Source organism: Dromiciops gliroides, chromosome 4, assembly GCF_019393635.1.
Source record: "Dromiciops gliroides isolate mDroGli1 chromosome 4, mDroGli1.pri, whole genome shotgun sequence".
Lineage (NCBI taxonomy): Eukaryota > Metazoa > Chordata > Mammalia > Microbiotheria > Microbiotheriidae > Dromiciops > Dromiciops gliroides.
The window spans coordinates 127854241-127875056 of NC_057864.1; the positions used below are offsets into that span (position 1 = coordinate 127854241).

At 37.4% G+C, this 20816-nt stretch overlaps 1 protein-coding gene across 1 annotated transcript in view; it reads left to right on the forward strand.

The window, feature by feature from the left end:
• DNAH14 (dynein axonemal heavy chain 14) overlaps positions 1-20816 on the forward strand; it is a 362777-nt gene that overhangs the window by 170417 nt on the left and 171544 nt on the right. The window contains 5 exon segments of the mRNA XM_044003178.1: positions 2423-2594; positions 7065-7154; positions 8265-8399; positions 11935-12150; positions 18576-18678. Coding sequence (XP_043859113.1) covers positions 2423-2594; positions 7065-7154; positions 8265-8399; positions 11935-12150; positions 18576-18678 — 716 coding nt within the window.

The window sequence follows — 20816 nt, forward strand, 5'->3', positions numbered from 1 at the left end:
GAAGAAAATAATTCCTTAAAAATTAGAATTGATAATAAAAAATAAAATAAAAATTAGAATTGAGCAAATGAAAGCTAATGATTTTATGAGAAATCATGAAACAAAAAAAATGGAAAAAAGAAGACACTGTGAAATATTGCATTGGAAGAACGACTTATCTGGAGAACAGATCCAGGAGAGAGAATTTTAAAATTATTGGATTGCCTGAAAGCCATGATCAAAAAAGAGCCTAGATATCATCTCCTGAGAAATTTTTGAGGAAAACTGCCCTGATATTCCAAAACTAGAAGGTAGAATAGAAATTGAAAGAATCTGCTGATTACCTCCTGAAAAAGATCCCTGAAAACTTGCAGGAATATTATAGCCAAATTCCAGAGCTCCCAGGTCAAGGAGAAAATATTACAAGCAGCCAGAAAGAAACAATGCAAGTACCATGGAGCCACTGTCAGGATCATACAAGGTTTAACAGCTTCTACATTAAAGAATCAGAGAGCTTGGAATATGATATTATGGAGGGCAGAGGAGCTGGGATTACAACCAAGAATCACCCATCCAGCAAAACTGAGTATAATCCTTAAGGGGGTGAAATGGGCATTCAGTGAAAAGAGGACTTTCAGGCATTCTTGATTGAAGAGCCCAGAGCTAAATAGAAAATTTGACTTTCCAATATAAGACTCAAGAGAAGCATAAAAAAGGAAAAAGGAAAAGGAAATCATAAAGGATAAATTTTAAAAGGTTAAACTTTACATTCCTACATGGAAAGATATTTGTAACTCATAAAAACTTTCTCTTTATTAGGATAGTTGGAAGGAATATATATAGACAGAGGGTACAGGTGTGAGTTGAATGTGAAGATATGGTATCTTAAAAAATAAAATTAAGGGGAGATAGGAAAGCACTGAGAGAAAGGGAAAGGAAGACATGGAATGGGATATATTAACTCACATAAAAGAAGTAAGAAAAGCTTATACAGGAGGGGAAGATGGGGGAGGTGAAGGGAAATGAGTGAGCCTTACTTTCACCATACTTGGCTCAAAGAGGGAATAACATGTACACTCAATTAGGTATAGAAATATATCTTATCCTGCAGGGAAGTAGGAGGGGAGGGAGGTAAGAAGGGGTGGGGTGGGTGATAGAAGGGAGGAGAGATTGGGGGAGGGAGTAGTCAGAAGCAAAAACACTTTTAAAAAAACAATTTTATTCAAAGTTTTGAGCTCCAAATTTTATCCTTCCTTCCCTCCCTCCCCTCACCACACCTGGAGGTGGTAAGCAATCAGATACAGGTTATACATGTGCAATTATGTAAAACATTACCATATTAGTAATTTTGTATAAGAAAACTTAAATAAAAGAAAAAATGAAAGAAAGTAAAAATAGTGTGCTTCAGTCTGTGTTCAGTCAATATCAGTTCTTTCTTAGGAAGTGGATGGTATGCTTCATCATTAGTCCTTTGGGATTGTCTTGGATCATTGTATTGCTGAGAGCAGTTGTTCAATCACAGTTCTTCAGCAAATAATATTGCTGTCACTGTGCACAACATTCTTCTGGTCTGCTCACTTTACTATACATCAGTTCATACAAGTTTTTCCAGGCCTTTCTTAAATCATCCTGCTTGTCATTTCTCGTGGCACAATAATATTCCATCACCATCATATACCACAGCTTGTTTAGCCATTCCCCAACTGATGGGCATTTAATTTCCAATGCTTAACCCCCACAAAATGAGCTGCTACAAATATTTGTAAATATATAGGTCTTTTTCTTTTGGGGGATGCCTTTGGTATATAAACCTAGCAGTGGTATTTCTGGATCAAAGGGTTATGCACAGTTCTACAGCCCTTTGGGCATAGTTCCAAATTTCTCTCCAAAATGGTTGGATCTGAGCAAGAGAATTTGAAACTCAAAATTTTAAAAATAGATGTCAAAAATTGTTTTTCCATGTAATTGGGGGAAAATTAATTACTAAATAAAATTGAAAAATAATATAGAAAGAACCTAAAGACATGTAACAAATAAATTCAATCAATGGCAGCCTCTACAATGGCAGTGGAAATCACAAAAAAAGGCATAAAGTGTTTAGACCCAAACAATTTTTAGGCTGCCTATCAACAATAACTTAGCTTTTGGTACTCACAGTGTGAAATCCTTGTCAAGTCACCTCAATGTGAAGGCCTTTACCATCCCATTTTAGTATACACCAGTTTAGAATTAGAAAACCACAGAAAATAGTATAGTAGAATGTAAGAGACATAGTATAATATTGTATAACATATAGTGTGTTGTGTAAAGCACTAAGAAATAATGTTGCTGATATTTTGTCTTAGCAAAGAATATCCAATTGTTTGCTCCAAGTTAATGTGGATTTTCGTGTATGTCCTCCTTCCCTCTCATCCCATTCCCATTCCACTCACCACTATTAAAGGAACACCAATGAAGATCTTTCTGAAAGTGAAGAAGTTCTAGTCATTATATGGGCAATGAGAGAAGCTAGTTTACCTAAGTTTCTTCCTGAAGATGTTCCACTTTTTGAAAGTATTCTGGGAGATATATTCCCCAAAGTTGCAGTTCCAGATGTGAAGCAGCCTAACTTGGAGGTATGTATAAATTCAAAGATGCAACTTTGTTTTTTGTCAGTTTCTTAGAAGACAGACAATCAATAGAAAAAATGTTTAAAAGGTTCAGTCAATCTTTCTTTTTAATAGTATTTTAATTTAATTTTTTCCAATTACATATAAAGGGTTTTTTCTACATTCATTTTTGTAAGATTTTAAGTTCCAATTTTTCTCCCTCCCTTCTTACCCTCCCTCCTCCTCAAGACAGCAAGCAATCAGATATAGGTTATACAGTACAATCATGTCAAATATATTTCCACATTAGTCATATTGTGAAAGAAGAATCAAAACAAAATGGAAAAAACAAAAGAAAGAAGAAACATACGAAAAAGTGAAAATAGTATGCTTCAATCTGCATTCAGACTCAGTACTTCTTTTTCTGATTGGAGATTATTTTCTAGCATGAGTCTTTTGGAATTGTATTGAATAGTTGTACTGCTCAGAAAAACTAAGTCTATCATAGTTCAGAATCACACAATGTTGCTATTACTGTGTACAGTGTTCTCCTGGTTCTACTCATTTCACTCAGCATCAGTTCAAGTAAATCTTTCCAGGCCCTTCTGAAATCTGCCTGCTTATCATTTCTTACAGAACAATAATATTCTATTACATTCATATATCACAACTTGTTCAGCAGTTCCCCAATTGATGGGCATCTCCTCAATTTCCAATTCTTTGCCACCACAAAAAGAGCAGCTATAAATTATTTTTGTACGTGTGGGTCCTTTTCCCTTTTTGTGATTTCTTTGAGATAATAGACCCAGTAATGGCATCGCTGGGTCAATGGGTATGCATGATTTTATTTCCCTTTGGGCATAGTTCAAAAATGCGTTCCAGAATGCTTGGATCAGTTCACAACTCTGCCATTAGTGTTCTAATTTTCCCACATCTTCTCCCACATGTATCATTTACCTGTTTTTGTCAGATTAGCCAATTAGATAGGTATGAGGTGGTACCTCAGAGTTGTTTTAATTTGCATTTCTCTAATCAATAGTGATTGAGAACATTTTTTTCATATGGCTATAGATAGCTTTAATTTCTTCATCTGAAAACTGACTGTTCATATCCATTGACTATTTCTCATTTGGGAATGACTTGTATTTGTATATATTTGATTCTGTTCTCTATATATTTGAGAAATGAGGCCTTTATCAGAAACACTGGCTGTAAAATTGTTTCCCAGCTTTCTGCTTTCCTTCTACTATTGATTACATTGGTTATGTTTGTGCAAAACATTTTAAATTCAATATAATCAAAATTATCCATTTTGTATTTCATAATGTTCTCTATCTCACCTTTGGTCATAAATTCTTCCCCTCTCCATAGATCTAACAGGTAAACTATTCCTTCCTCTTCTAATTTGCCCAGGATATCACCCTTAATTTCTAAATAATGTACTCATTTTGACCTTATTTTGCCTTAAGTAGTCTGTTGAGGGCCAGGACTAGCATCAGCTGTGTTTCAGTCCCTTTGTCTTCAGGTCTAGTGCAGCAATTGCTTATGCTGGTTACCTGCTCTATTTCCTCCCTTGGTTCTCATCCTTCCTTTTTTTCTGGGCTGAATTGTGTTATGCTGCTTTTTTCAGAGCTGGTACATCATACTTACACTGAGACTGCCTGTAGGGGGGAGTACAGCCTTTACAGGCCATAATTTTATGGTGGTTGAGCTATATGTTCATAAGGAGAAAGAACAAGACAACCAAGTAAAACCTATTTGAGACAGATGATAACAGCTTTGAGCTACCAGGTTGGATATCAGGGTGGTTTTCCTTTGTGTTTTTAACTGGGTTGCTCTGCATTGTGTGCATTTCTGAGTGAATCATTGTGCTTTGGACTGTGCTATTAGCTGATTAATTCCTAGGCACAAAATATATCAAATAGTTGGGCAGTAATGACTATATTACAAGATTGTGTCTTTGAACTTACCTTTGAAATGTATTGTTGGGGACAATTTAATGGTAAAGGATGTGGTTGTTCAGTTATTTTTCAATCATGTCCTACTCTTCTTGGCACCATTTGGGGTTTTCTTGGCAAAATATTTTGCCATTTCCTCCTCCAGCTCATTTTACAGATGAGGAAGATGAGACACACAGGGTTAAGTGACTTGCCCAGGGTAACACAGCTAATTTCCAATTTCCAAGTGTCTGAGGCCAGAATTGAGCTCACAAAGATGAGTCTTCCTGACTTCAAGTCCAGCTCTCTATCTACTGTGCCACCTAGCTTCCCTATAAAATATAGAGTATCATAAAATATAAAATTGATAACAAGATAATATAAAAAGTTCAAAGAATTGTTGCACAAGCAAAATGGATACTATTCAAATTATAAGGAAAACAGTTAACTGGGAAGAATTGTTGCAACAAGTTTTGCAAATAAAAGGTATCATTTAAAAAATATATAAGGAAATGATTCAGATTTCTAAGAATAAGAACCTTTTCCCTATTGATAGTCAAAGGACATGAACAGGAAGTTTTCAAAGGAAGAAATCCAAGCTATCAACAAATCTATGGAAAAAAATTATGTCATTAATAATTAGAGAATTCATGCCAAAAGCAATTCTTATGTTCCACCTTGTACCATTAGATTGGTCAAGATGACAAAAGAGGAAAAGGACAAATATTGGACTGCCTGTGGGAAAACACAGACACTAGTTCACTGTGGTAGAGCTGGGAATTGGTCCAACCATTCTAAAAAGCAATTCATAACTAGGCCCTCATCAATAAAACATAAATGCCTTTTTACTCAGTTATATCACTACTAGGTCTGCACCCCAAAGAGATCGAAGAATAATGAAAAAGACTCATATATACAAAAATATTTTAGTAATTCTTTTTTTATGGTGGCAAAGAATTAGAAACTAAAAAGCTGCACTTCAGTTAGTGAATGGATGAAAAAAATCACATCACATGAATGAAATGGTGCCATAAAAAAGGAAAAAGAAGTTTCAGAAAAACTTGGGAAGGTTTATATGAAATGAGGCAGAGTGAAATAAGCAAACCTAGGAGAAAAAATTATACAATAATTACAATATAAAGACTAAGAACTTTGAAATATTTAAGAACTCTTGATTGATGCAATAACCAACCATGTTTCTCAAAAACCAATATAGAAGGGGGCAGCTAGGTGGCACAGTGGATAGAGCACCGGCCCTGGATTCAGGAGGACCTGGGTTCAAATCCTGCCTCAGACACTTAACACTTACTAGCTATGTGACCCTGGGCAAGTCACTCAACCCCAATTGCCCCGCAAATAATAATAATAATAATAATATAGAAACATGCTACTCCTCCCTGACAGAGAAATGGTGGACTTAGGATGGAGATTAAGATACACAATTGGCCATGGCCAAAATATTTTGCTTGACTATTCATATTTGTTAGGAAAGTTTGATATTTTTTCCCAATTGGTAATGAAGGTAGAGAAGAGGACGTGTAAAGGGAGAAACTAAATGTTTGTTAATTAAAAATAAAGAAAAAAAATTTAAAGAAAAACAACCAAGCTTGTATTTTTGTGTTGTCTTTTGAATCTTTCTCTTCTCTCTCTGATGTCAGTGGCATCAGACTTACACTGAGACCACCTATGTCAGAAGTCACCTAGCAGTGTCTTCCACATAGTACACAGTTCATTAATGTTTATTGAACTGAACCGAATCGTGAGAAGACGAAAAGCTGTGAATCAGGAGTTCTGACTCTGCTACTGGCTTTGCCAACTTAGGAAAGTCATTTAATTTCTTTCTATGTTAGTTTCCTCATCAAGTGGTATAGAGGGAATATGCTGGTGTTGCAGTCAAGAGACTAGTATCTGATTCCTCTAGATCTAACAGAGCACCACATTTGGAATCAAAAGACCTTAGTTCAAATCCTGACTCTTCTTTACTTACGTGTGACTTTGGGCAAGACCCCTTAACCTTCTAGACTTCAGTTTCCTCATATATAAAGTGAGGGAGTTAGACCAGATGATCTCTAAAGACTCCTCTTCCTTGTAAAGTATTTTTGGAGTTTTTTTTTTAATAAACTCTACAATGGCCTCTTATTAGAACACATTCCTTGCACTGTTTGGATTGTGTTAGTCTTTTTCTGTTGAAGCAATGTTACAAGATTGCAAATCTCCCTTAACAGTAGCTACAACTATAGTCATATGCAAAATGCAATTTTTTTTAATGTTCCATATTCTAGTAAAGAAGAATGTAAGCTCCTTGTGATCATGAGTCATTTTTCATTCTGCCATTATATTTCCAGTACAAAGCTTTGCATATAGTAAGCACCTAATACTTATTGAATTGAATTTTTTTAAGTATCCAAGGGTACTTTTTAATAGTGGTTGGTCAAAGATAACTTAAAGTCTAGTAACTGGCAGTTAAGAGAGATTTTTTTTATGGTGTTCAGTTAAGAACCTAAGATAATAAAGCAATTTTTTAAAAATTCATTTAACCTGATTTTCTTTTTTCTTCTAGAAAGCAATAGACATGGCAACAGAACAACTAAGCTTACAGCCTTGGCCATCTCAGAAAAAAAAGGTTATGGAGTTTTATAATCAAGTCCAGGTAAATATGTAGAATTATGTTTTAGCAATCCTTTGTACTAGGTTCTTAAAACTCAGGTATTTTTTTTTTAGTGAGGCAATTGGGGTTAAGTGACTTGCCCAGGGTCACACAGCTAGTAAGTGTGTCTGAGGCCGGATTTGAACTCAGGTACTCCTGACTCCAGGGCTGGTGCTCTATCCACTGCACCACCTAGCTGCCCCCAAAACTCAGGTATTTTTAAAGGCTATTAGGTAAAATGTTAGTTCAAACTTAAGTGGTTGATTGATAACTCCTTCATGAAAAATATAGGGGGAGGGGCAGCTAGAAACAAATGGGATCCAAAGCTCTCCATAGCCAAGGACATTAACTACTTTTTGCTACATGATTAATATACAGCTTGAAGGGAGTGGAAAAACAGGATGTAGAGATTGACACACCTAGTTTCTTATTGGTGGAGGGCGTCAAAAGACACTAAGATGAGAGAGAGAGGGATAGATTTGTAATCTTCCTTAAATTAGGTGATAGTTGGGAGGAGAGGTAATCTTGTAACTTCTCCAAAATCAGGTGACGTTGAGAATTACTTCACAAAATGGTGGATAAAGCGCAAAATGGAGTTACTCATGCTATATATTTTTTTTAATGTAACACTCCTCAAGGAAGTAACTGTGTTGCTTGCTTGTATTTGTTTCATCAGTGTTTAGCACAATGCCCGGTCCAAGGGCTTAATCCTTGTTAAGAGCTTAATAAATGACTTTTCATTTCGCGTGGAACTTCTCTTATTTATATTTTTATCTTCTCTATAGCCCCTTATAATGCATTATACACCACATACTTGAATGAGTGTTTGTTGTATGACTGAATCTGGGAATAGGCATAGAGTCCGGAACTTAAATAGTAATCTATTCCCTTCCATAGTTAATCGCTATTTGACCATTTTTTGATGATACACAATTTGATGGAGACTGTGATCCCTTATGTGTTTTCCCAAGGGCATATTGAAGCCCAGAAAGTACTTAGTTTTAATCATTAGCATTTATATTGAGAAAATATTTATTATTTTGAAGGGATATAAGTAAAATGGTACTTTTACATTTTAAGAAGGAGCTAATCTTTGTAATTTGGTTTTTTTAGGCTTGTATTGGTGTGATGTTAGTAGGCCCAACAGGAGGAGGGAAGACTACAGTAAGAAAAATTTTAGAAAAAGCTTTAATTGTTTTACCAACTTTAGGCACATTTACATCTGCAAAACAGGAAGGGACTCCACAGGTAAGAGAACCAATACATGAAATAATTTAATAGGATTCCTTTAAAGGTGTAGCATGCCCAACTTCCTTAATTCATATATAATCAAATTGCCTCCCCCCCCAGTTATCCTGAATTTTATATATATATATATATATATATATATATATATATATATATGTGTGTGTGTGTGTGTATGTGTATGTATGTATGTCTACATCTGTAATATGTATATGTATGCATATTTATATTTTTATATATTTATGTCATATAACCAATGTTTCAATTCAAAAGCTCCCCAGCTTCACCTCTATTTGGTATTTTAGACATCTCACTTCTATCTCTTCTCTTCCCCCATTAAAATTCGGTTAGATTTTCAGCAGACTCTCCTCTCCTCTTCTCCCCTCTCTCCTCCCAAAGCAGAGCTGCTGCTCACAGTTAACTAAACAATTCCCTGTTTTCCTGTTCCACATCTGTAAAATGAAGGTGTTGTGATACATGATCATGTAGGGGCAGCTAGGGGGCGCAGTGGATAGAGCACTGGCCCTGGAGGTCAAATCTGGCCTCAGACACTTAACACTTACTAGCTGTGTGACCCTGGGCAAGTCACTTAACCCCAATTGCCTCACTAAAAAAAAAAAAGAAGAAGAAAAAAAAGAAAGAAAATAGACCATGGAGGTACCTTGAAGTTCTAAAATTCTCTAATTCATCGATTCTTTCTGGTGTCTTGGAAGAGAATTAAAATCAAGTAAAGTTAAGAAACATTTATTATATACTTACTTTATTCTGGACACTGTGCTAAGAACTAATATAGGAAAAAATTAAGTCCCTGCCCTCAAGGATCATCCATTTTGGAGAGGGACAATAACACATAAAAGAGAACTGAAAAGGGATGTGGAGTGGAAGGCATGGTGGCAAAGGCCATAGAAAGAAGGGTGGCTGGTCTGGGCTCAAAATGGAGGTTCTGGAAAGAACTTACCAATAGGGGCAGCTAGGTGGTGTAGTGGATAAAGCACCGGCAGACACTTGACACTTATTAGCTATATGACCCTGGGCAAGTCACTTAACCCTCATTGCCCTGCAAAAACAAAACAAAACAAAACAAAAATCTTACCAATAGGAGGAGGGAAAAATCATCTGGATCATGGTGGTGAAGTGGGGAGACAGAAGGCCAGCCTAGGTGCCGACTCTCTTCCTGTCAGTATTCATTCCTTGCTTCATGGTGCCCCCAACCTTCCATGTAAGCCATCACCAAAAATAAGGTTCTACTCACAAGTGTTAACCATAGCTCATTCAGAGCTGATGTATTGGAAGCAGGTGCTAGCTCCCTGAAACAGATGAGAGATGAAAGGCTTATCAAGTAGATAAAGAAAATGAAGAAAGAAGCACATCCCTCAGGAGCCCCTTCATCCTGCTATACAACTCCAAGCTTACCACTTTAGGACAATGGGGTATGTGGGAACCATAGAACTTTGTATCTCATGCCCCCATTTTCCATGGGAAGAAGTTTCCAATTTGTTGTGTTTAGAAAAAGTTGGTCTTTGGTATACCTCCTTCCCACATCCTTCCCTGTCTCTGAGACACCCAACAGAGATATTTGAGGCAAGGGAAGTATTACTAACACCTTATTAAAAAGATGGGAAGGCTGAGCTGCAGGGATGCTCCTGCATTATAGGAATATAGGAATATGACTTTCTTCAAATCTCAGCCTGACTGTCCAGTACGTCCCAAAAGAAAAATCCAAGTAATTCAATGCATTGGTGAATCATAGACATTGAATTTGTAAGTACAATTGAATATATATACATACATACATATATATATATATATATGTGTATATATATATACACATATATACACACACACATATATATTTATGGTTGTGTATATATACATTTATGTCAAGCTATAATCTTAGTACATGTTTTTATAAATTTATTGATTTTGTTATAGTACTTTGTCATTATGCATTCTTTTTTTTTTTTTTTTGGCGGGGCAATGGGGGTTAAGTGACTTGCCCAGGGTCACACGGCTAGTAAGTGCCAAGTGTCTGAGGCCGGATTTGAACTCAGGTCCTCCTGAATCCAGGGCCGGTGCTTTATCCACTGTGCTATCTAGCCGCCCCTTTTACGCATTCTTTTTAATGAATTAACATGATCACATTTGGTTTCAGGTTCCCATGCCTCAATTTTCCATAATAATTAATTCAATAGTTACATAACATTTTTTCAGGGATGTATTTCCCATGTAGGTTGGCTTTCCTCTGACCTTCAATAAATGTTCTTTTTTATTTTTGACATCACTTTTTTATCTGTTTATAATGTTTTTATCTTCTTCTCAGCCTCCCAAAGGACAGAAATTATGTTGGTTAGCTCACTTTAGAAGTTGTTGGGTTGTTTTTTTAAAGAATTTATGAATAATTAGCTTCTGGACAGACAATGCCAGAAGGAGACTCAGTACGTGAGAAGGAAATTTCATTTATCCAAGTTGACAGTAAACAATTATTCAACTCAGTTTTATTAGATAGAACACTGGAGAAGATTGACAGTTTGGTAATAAAGTTGAAGGAGGCTTTTGCTGTTTGAATAAAAGGTTTCAAAAGGCAGATAAAATTGGATCAAGGATACATGTTTGAGTTTGGTGAGGTAGTCCCATGTAGTGGAGAATGTATTATTAGGAGTTAAGAGAGATTTGGGTTCAAATCCTGCCACTGACACTATCTGATATACCCTAGGCAAGTCACTTACATCTCTGAACCTCAGTTTTCTCATCTGTAAAATGGGAATAAAACTCTTGTAATAACTAGCATGCAAGGCCATTATTAGGATCAAAGTGTTATATAAATCTTTTTTAATAAATAAAAGTAATGATGAAAGGTTCTTGATCTCAAAGAATTATATAGAGTGTCTGCAAGTTGTTAGGTTGGGAAAGATGACTACAAGATACCATTATCTCAGGTGGGTTTACTTGTTCCATTTGAAATATATTGCAATCTCTTCAACTTCAAATGATGAAAAGATAGTAGAGGAGCCTAGAGATTACTGGAAAGTGCTAGAGGTGAGAAGGATGTGTGGTACGACAGGGTTAATGTCAGTGTTATGTAATTGATATGCCACCAGGAAAGTCTTTGTTGAAAAGAAGACAAGGTATTTTAGGAGGATTATTTTAAGACTCTTAATTGTCTTTAGTTTATAATGCAGGGGCTGCTTTGATAATATTTATCCATAGACAGGTTGTATTAGAAAAGAATATATTACATGTATTTTTTCTGTTCATGGGTTTTTCTTGTGAAGGATTATTTGGGGAACTTCCAAAATGATTATATATTATGTACTCTAACTAGTTTTAGTAAGCATGTGGTTTTTAATTTATCTTCCAAGTATACTACTGGCATACTACAGGGTCTACTCTATATGAAGAATTGTGTTTTGAACTTGGGCCCAAGGTCCACATTGTCTGTTTTTTGAAGAAATGTTCATTGCAATTGAAATTAGCAAATTATAACTTCTTCTATTGTCTACATACTCATTTTTCTAAAGCAAACATTGGTATACTTTAGGTTACAGGAAAAAAAGGCAAAATAGAGAGTTTCACTTTAAATCCAAAATGTATTACTCTTGGCGAACTCTATGGCCAAATGGATCTGAGCAATATGGAATGGTCTGATGGATTATTGTCATCATCAGTGAGGAGATTTGTGCATTATGGTACTAAAAAGAAAGCAAAGAAGAATATAGAGACTGGGGAAAATTTGCACATTTCAGATTTCTCTAATGTAAGTACAGTATAATATTTATACTAATTCCTAAACAATTTGATTTATGGAAATAACTTATTTGAAGCCTATATGATGAGGACCTATTTAATTCAATTGAATGAAAATGTCTCAAATTCCTACTACATTCAAGGTTCTATGGATACAAAAAATTATGACACACATCATATTCTCAGTCTACTGGAAGGAAATGATACATATGGGGAAAAAGGAACAGTATGATAAATATGGGGCAGCCAGGTGTTGCAGTGGATAGAGTGCCAAGCCTGAAGAGAGAGAGATTCATCTTCCTGCATTCAAATGCAGCCTCAGATACCAGCTATGTGACCCTGAGCAAGTCATTTAACCCTGTTTGCCTCAGTTTCTTCATTTGTAAAATGAGCTGGAGAAGGAAATGGAAAACCACTCTAGCATCTTTGCCAAGAAAACTCCAAATTGGGTCATGGAGAGTCAGACGTGACTGAAAAACGACTTACCTAAAAAACAAACACACACACACACACACACACACACACACACACACACACACACACACACCATGATACATGTAAAGAAGTCTAGGAACAAAGCAATGAGAAGTTTGAAAAGGGAGAGATTATTTTCACCTGGGGGATGGTGGAGATAAAGTTAAGGAAGGCTTTAAAGAAAACCCCTCAAGAGCTGGACTTTGAAGGAATGGAGTTTATAGGATGGAACTTGCTGGAATGGGCAGGCTGCAGTTGAGTAGTGTAAGGAATTGTGATTTGGGGTTTCCATGACCCCATCTTTGCTTCATTATGGTCAGACTGAAAAGGTGTAATCTTGAAAAGCCTAAGAGAATATGGGTGTATACTTGAAGAGATTATAGAACAAACAAAAGGAACTCTGATCAGATTTGTCATGTATATTAGGTGGGACTGAATAACACAAAGAACATTTATTGAGTCAAAGTATCCAACTAAGTACCTAAGCCCCACCTAGGAATTCCTCCATGCTCACATGAGCCTGGCCAAATTATAATAGGGACAGCCCAGGGGGTATATTGAACCAATTGGAGAGAGAAGAAGGAGAGGGGAGAGGGGAGAGGGGAGAGGGGAGAGGGGAGAGGGGAGAGGGGAGAGGGGAGAGGGGAGAGGGGAGAGGGAAGCGGGTGTGTGGTGGACCTTCGGACTGAACCAGGAGAGACTGCACAGCTGATAGAAGTACAGATTCCAGGTGCTGGTGAGTTTGTGTTATCAAAGCAAGGCTAGATCTTTAGGCTAGCTGAGCTGGAAGCAAGTTTAGGATTTGAATCAGTTTTTGTTAAACTCAAACACTTCTGAGTAGCTGAGGAAGAAGAGGTTATTTGAGGTACCTGGGGGCCTTTTTACCCTAGAGATTTAGATTCTAACCATCTGTGAAGTGGGTCATATTTTTTCCCTTTTTCTATCTCCTTTCTCATTTTCCGTGGCTTTATTAACTTCACTTGTATTGTATATTTGTTCTCATTAATAAAACCTGATTTGTTTGTAGAAAAGAGGCCATTAATTTCCTTCCTTATCAGTCTTAGTGAAATAACTAAAGAAAAGGCAGTTTGGAAGAGAGGGAACTCTATACCTAGAGGTCTCTCATTATTTCCTGAACCCCAATATTATAGTGAGCTGCCCAATTAACTCTCCCCATACTAAATTTGGCCCTAACAGTAGAGAACATTCTAAGCATGGGGGACTGAGAGAAAACACAGATGAAACCATTTTGAATGAGAGTTGTAGGTGTTAAAATTAGCCTCAGGCTTCCTAAGTGGAGCTGCCCCTCCCCCTCTGCTTCAGTCAAGCTGAAGTGCCGTGGGCCTTAGGGGATGCCAGCTAGGCCAGACGGCTGGGGAAGCCCCAGCTCCCTCCGCCCTGAGGGAATATACCTCGGAGATCCCGTGCTAGCCCTGGCAGGCCCTAGGCATGGCCCATGTGGAGGTCCCAGGCATGCATCATGGGGCATGGGCCCCTTGAGCCCTGGGTGTGGTACACATGGCTCACTTGAGACCCCTAGCTGCGGCCCAAGTGCAGCCAGTGAATTAGCTTGGTGTGTGTGGGCATATAGGGAGCCTGAGGTTGGAGGGGAGAGAAGGGATATATAGCCTGGTAGGCAGAGATGCTGAGGGTTGCTATGGTAAAGAGAGGGGCTGACAGGAATGGAAAAAGAGCTAGGGAGAAGGTAGAGAGACGCCAGAGAAAGGAGACACAGGGGCAAGAGAGATGTGCCAGAACAAAGTCAGGTCGTATAAATTTGCATTTCTTCACCCTTATCTCTTATATTCATTTTTATAAATAAACCCTGCTTTGATTATTTAATTAAAAGAGGCCCTTGCTTATCAATTTGGGAGAAGCAGTTGTAGGGGAAATTTTAAACGGCCCTAACAGACTAGCTTAAACAATTAATAGTAGTCAGATAGCCAGCCAGTCAAAAGTCCACAGATTAGGCCCACCAGTTAAGTTAAAATATTTTTACATCTGAATGGCAACCACAAAGGGACTCACAGCCCAATTATAATTTTTTAAGTTATTATTTTTCATATAGCTGCTGATTATAATTTTTTCAGATTAGCAAGTTGTTTTTTTTTTTTTTTTACAATTTGATTGGCAAGCCAGCTAGGACTTACTAACCTAGTAAAAAAATTTTTATAGAAAGAAAAACATTTTTTCCACCTACTGCCTCCCTTAATTTTTTAAAGCTTCTAGCAGGGAAAAGCCTTAGCATTTATACTGTATCATGACTGAATTTTTTTTTTTTTACCTCTTGCCCTTTTTCATTGGGTTATTCTGGGACCACATAATGTCTATTTTCCCCACTGAGCCCATGCTTAATATTACTGGGAGCATTTTGACTGAATTTGGGCCCCACTGTGGTAGCATAATAATAGCTCTAGCAGTTTTAATTTTTTTCTCTCCATTACTAATATTATAGCATGGTATTTTCTTATACAATACTGGAGAGAGAGGAAGAATTGTACCCTTAGGAAACCATGTATTCAGAGGGATGCCAGAGCTCCTTCTGCTAAAAATTACCTGAGTTCAGTAACAGATTTTGACCAGTCTTTAAAAGCAGGTCAACAGAAGCCCCCCATGCAGGATGCTGCAAAGCATACACACAGAAGCATCCTAGCACCAGTGCTCTCAGTTCAAACATTTAAAAGACAGTACAGAACACCTAAAGTGTGTCAATATTGTGAGGAGCAAGGACACTTGTTGAGAGAATGTAGAGCTGGAAAATATGAACTGAGATGGGTAATGACTGAAAGCCTTAAAGGATTTTTTAGGGGAAATAGGAATAATCAGGGAAACTTTTACCAGAGGGGAAAGAACCAAGGCAATTACAGGCCTTATTACCAACAGAACCAGAATAATTGTAGACCCTATCAGGAAGGTGCAGAAGGACAGAATCAGGGCATTTATAGGCCTTATTACAATCAGAATCAAAATAGATGTAGATCTTTTCAGGGAGTATGGGGGGACGGGGCACATTGCAACAGTACAGTTACAAATCTTTCAGATTAGGATAAGTTAATTTGTTTTTTACCAAGTGAGAGGAAGAGGAATTCACTTTGGCTGCAGTGTAGAATGTGTGAAGTAGGGTACTATTAGGTAAAGATAAAGAGGTGGGTTGGAAATAAGATCCTGAATGTCAAATTCAGGCGTTTATGCTTTATTTAAGAGATGTTAGGGAATGATGGGAAAATTTTGAGTAGAGGAGTAACATGAGAGATGATCAGAGTGGTGAGTTAGGCAGATTACTCAGAGTATGAAGGACAGAGTGAACAGAGAAGGCAGAAATTGGAGACGGGAAGGTCATTTAGAAGGTTTATCATTGACCAGCCAATATAATTAAGGCCCAAACTAGAGTGTTCTCAGTGTGAGTAGAAAGGGGGGAAATGGAATTTTAGAAATATTATAGAATTAAAATAGATGAGACTTGTCAATTGATTGGATGTGGAGAAGGCAGAAGAGGCAGAATCAAGTATGACTGAGATAGGTGCTTGGCTGACTGGATGACCATGTAACAACGTACGACATTATTTCATATTATTTATTAGGACTGTCCATTTTCACTGACTGTTTCTCCTCATCGCCAAATCCAAGATTCCTGGTAACCTTCTGCAAGAAACCTCTCCTGGGGGGCAGCTAGGTGGCTCAGTGGATAAAGCACCAGCCCTGGATTCAGGAGGACCTGAGTTCAAATCCGGCCTCAGACACTTGACACTGACTAGCTGTGTGACCCTGGGCAAGTCACTTCACCCCCACTGCCCTGCAAAAAAAAGAAAGAAAGAAAGAAAGAAACCTCTCCTGGCTTCTCTCCCTTTTTTCTTTCCTCCCATGTTACTGACTTCCCTTCCCTCTGAGATTATCTTTCATTTTATGTACATAAATATACACATATATGTATATGCATGTATACATACATATGCCTATGTGTATATGGACGTGTAGACATACATATAATATTATCTATATTATATCTATCTACATATAATCTGTATATAGTTATTTGCATATCATCTCCCTGACTACACTGAAAACTCCTTGAAGGCAAGTACTATGGTTTTTTTTTGCCCTTTTTTATATCCCCAGTGCTTAGCATAGTTTCTGGACCATAGTAAGCCCTTAATAAATGTTTACTGGCTAACCTCCAAACACACCCACAAAAAAGTTCCATTTTAAAATACCATTAATACAAATGAAGAAAACATAATAAAAATGTCATGAAGATGTGCCCATAAATCTAGAAACCCACAAAATAAAGTATAATAAGGACAAGTATAAACTAAAATACCCATAAGAAAAAATACAGAACTAAGAACAAAATAGCTATGTGTGAGGACACACCAAAAAAAAATCTTTATATTAGAATGAATAATAAACTTACATGAGGCAAGAAATATACTTCTTCCCTTTATGATCTTGAGTTAGGCATTTAATCTCCCCAGGTCCTTAGTTTCCCCCTAACATGTGTAACATGAAGGGACTGGACCAGGTGACCTCTAAGATCCCTTCAGTCTCCAAGTATACATAAATTAAAAGATAGACATGATGCTGTAGAATTTACAAATAGGTATATGAGATATTTGTATTCAACTCTGGTCAGACCCATAAAAATATCAGCAGTATTAGCCTATTCAAGGGGATTTGAAATATAGTCCGCTTCTGCCATTCTTTTAAACCACACCTTGACTTTAAAACCCTTACTGGAGCTCTACCCACATTTTTCTGTCTAGTTCCCTGAATTTGGTATTTTGTAGATTTCCAACATTGACCTTTGGGTTGTCATTGATGCATGGAATAGCATAATTAATATCAAGGCTTATCATTAATGACTGCCCAGCATTGTCTTTTGTAGGTGTTGTTCACACTCTGGCTTATCATGTTGTCACCTTCTGAAAAAATGGGCACTACTTTGAATGAGATTCTAGTTTGATCCCCATTCTGACAGCATCAACATGAGGGGACAGAGAAGAAAGGAAGCCAACAAAGGAGAGAGAGGTGTGGTTAGAGAAAGAACATTAGGAGAGTGTGGTTTCATAAACCAAGTGATGGGAGAATATTGAGGTGGATGACAGCTGGGAAAAAGCTTTCATGATCTGATGATCTTTGAAGAGAGAAGTTTCAGTATCAAAAGTATTAGGAGCAGAAGCCAGGTTACAACCTAATAAAAGATGAGTGGAGGTAATGAGTAGAAATTCAGCCAGACAGGGTTCTTTGAGGGAAATTGGCAGGTAAGTTTGGGCACTGAAAACTAAACTACAAGTTTATCTAATCTTTCATGTAACTTGGGCCATGTCACAGATGTTTTGTTCAGTTTCTCCAAGAAATATTTTCATCAGTATCATCTTTGAATCCAATTTGATGTCAAGAGATAAGAAAAGCTGACTACCAGTGAGGTCCTGTGATGTAGGTAATATGTGACATGTGGACCAGACCTGTGATTTCATTGATAGAGGAAGCTCCCATTAAGGATACTTCTTCTACCTTCTACCAGTGCACGGGGCATCTGCTCTGTGATATGTTCTTAGAGAGTCGCATGGTGAATTGGGGAGCTAAATGGTTTACTAGGGGTTACACATCCAATATGTGTCAGACTCTTACTGACTCCAAGGCCTCTTCTTGATCCACTACCTGCATATATGTCTCTGTCAATTAATTTTTTTTTTTTTTTTTTAGTGAGGCAATGGGGGTTAAGTGACTTGCCTAGGGTCACACAGCTAGTAAGTGTCAAGTGTCTGAGGCTGGATTTGAACTCAGGTACTCCTGACTCCAGGGCTGGTGCTCTATCCACTGTGCAACCTAGCCACCCCCTGTCAATTAATTTTTTACTTCTCAAGTATAAAAAGGAACAGTTGGCTTATGTTCAGTTCTATTCTATATTTCAGTCAATTATGATATAGCAAATAACACTGCAAATATTTTAATATATTTTAGATTTTCATACTTGATCCTAGTGACAAAGCAGAGTTTACTCAAGATGAATATGAGGAAGAGGATGAAATAGAGAAAGATGTTCAACCTCCAGAAGATAATCAATGTAAGTGATCTCACTAAATTAAGAAGAGAATTAATATAAAAGATATACATCAAACAAATAGAAACTTTGCTAATTTCTACTATATGACATTTTTATCATTGTTGGTTTTTTATCATTTTTCTTATTCTATAGCATAAGTAGGTATATGCATAGCAAGACGTAAGTTATAGTATAGTATAATAGAAGCAGCGTACCTGGTGAATGGTTGTTGGGTTTGGAGTAAGGAGAATGTGAGTTCAAATTACACCTCTGGGGGGCAGCTAGATGGCGCATTGGATAGAGCACCGGCCCTGGAGTCAGGAGTACCTGAGTTCAAATCTGGCCTCAGACATTTAACACTTACTAGCTGTGTGACCCTGGGCAAGTCACTTAACCCCAATCGCCTCACTAAAAGAAAGAAAGAAACAAATTACACCTCTGATATTTATTAGTTTTTCCTCTTCCATATTGTCCTTAACTTCAGTATATTTGTATTCCTAATCCCTTGGGCTCTCTTTTGCTTCTTTGGAGGGACTTCCTACCATGAACTCAAGTTTTCCATTCTGCTTATTATTTCTGCTGTGTATAAATTCTGTGTTTTCTTCTAATTTCTTTGTGAAAAACTCTGATTTCTCTCTTGAATCATGCAGGAACCCTGTCACTTGTTTTCTGACACTACCCACTTTGATGGAGGATTTAGCCTCTAAACTGAACCACAATACTGCCAGCCTCTTCCTGTGTTGAGGGATTTATTTTTTGCTAATCTTGCTCCCTTCCCCATGTAGCTTCTTTTTTTTTTTACAAACATTTATTTTATTTTCCATTTACATGTAAGGGTAGTTTTCAACATTCATTTTCATAAAATTTAGAGTTCCAAGTTTTTCTCCCTCCCTCCCTCCCTCCCTCCCTCCCTTTCCTCCCCCCTCCACAAGATCTCAATCAGGTTATATATGTACAATCCACAATTGTTCTCTTTATCAGTTCTTTCTATAGGGGTGCATAGTAAGCTTCCTCATTAGTTCCTTGGGATTGTCTTGGATCTTTGCACTGCTGAGAGTAGTTAAGTCATTCACAATTGCTCACTGAACAATACTGCTGTCACTAAGCACAATGTCCTCCCAGCTCTGCTCACTTCACCATACATCGATGTTCATTAGTCTTTCAAGGTTTTTCGGGGATCATCCTGTTTGTCATTTTCTGTAGCACAAGTCCATTCCACTACCACCATATAACACAGCTTTTTCCATCATTCCTCAATTGATGGACATTCCCTTGATTCTCAATTCTTAGCCTCCACCAAGAGTTGCTATAAATATTTTTTGTACAATTTTTCCCCCTTTTCTCTTTTTCATGATTACTATTGTTAACTGTTTCCCTTCCATCCTATTTCCTTCCCCATGATATTTATTCTATTATCCATTTTCTTTCATCCTATCACTCTTCAAAAGGGATTTGCTTCTGTCTGTCCCCTCTCCCACTCTTCTCTTCCTTCTTTTGCCCCTCTCTCTTTATCCCCTTCCCCATCTATTTTCCTGCAGGGTTAGAGAGATTACTCCACCCAATTGAGTGTGTACATTATTCCCTCCTTGAGCCAATTCTAATGAGATTGAGGTCTTTGAGCCAATTCTGATGAGTGTTAGGCTCATTTACTGCCCTGCTCCTCTCCCATCTCTTCCCCCACTCCATAGGCCTTTTCCTGTTATTTTCATGTAGGATTTCGCTTCTGCCCTTCCCCCTCCCCCAATGAATTCCCTTCACCCCTCAATTTAACCCTAAAGATGTTATCATCTAGCTAAGTGACACAGTGGACAAATCATCGCCCCTGGACCCAGGGGGATCCCAGCCAAAACCTGGCCTCAGACACAAGACTGTTGCTCACTGTATGACCCCAATTCAGTTTCTATTTTAGCTTCTTCTTCTAGAATTTCAGGGCAATTTTCTCTGAGAATATCTTGGAAGATGGTGTCTAAGCTCTTTCCTTGCTCATGGTTTTCAGGTAGACCAATAATTTTCAAATTATCTCTCCTGGACCTATTTTCCAGGTCAGCAGTTTTTCCCAGAAGATATTTCACATTGCCCTCTATTTTTTATTCATTTGGATTTGCTTTATTGTGTCTTGGTTTCTCATAAAGTCACTGGCTTCCATTTGTTCAATCCTA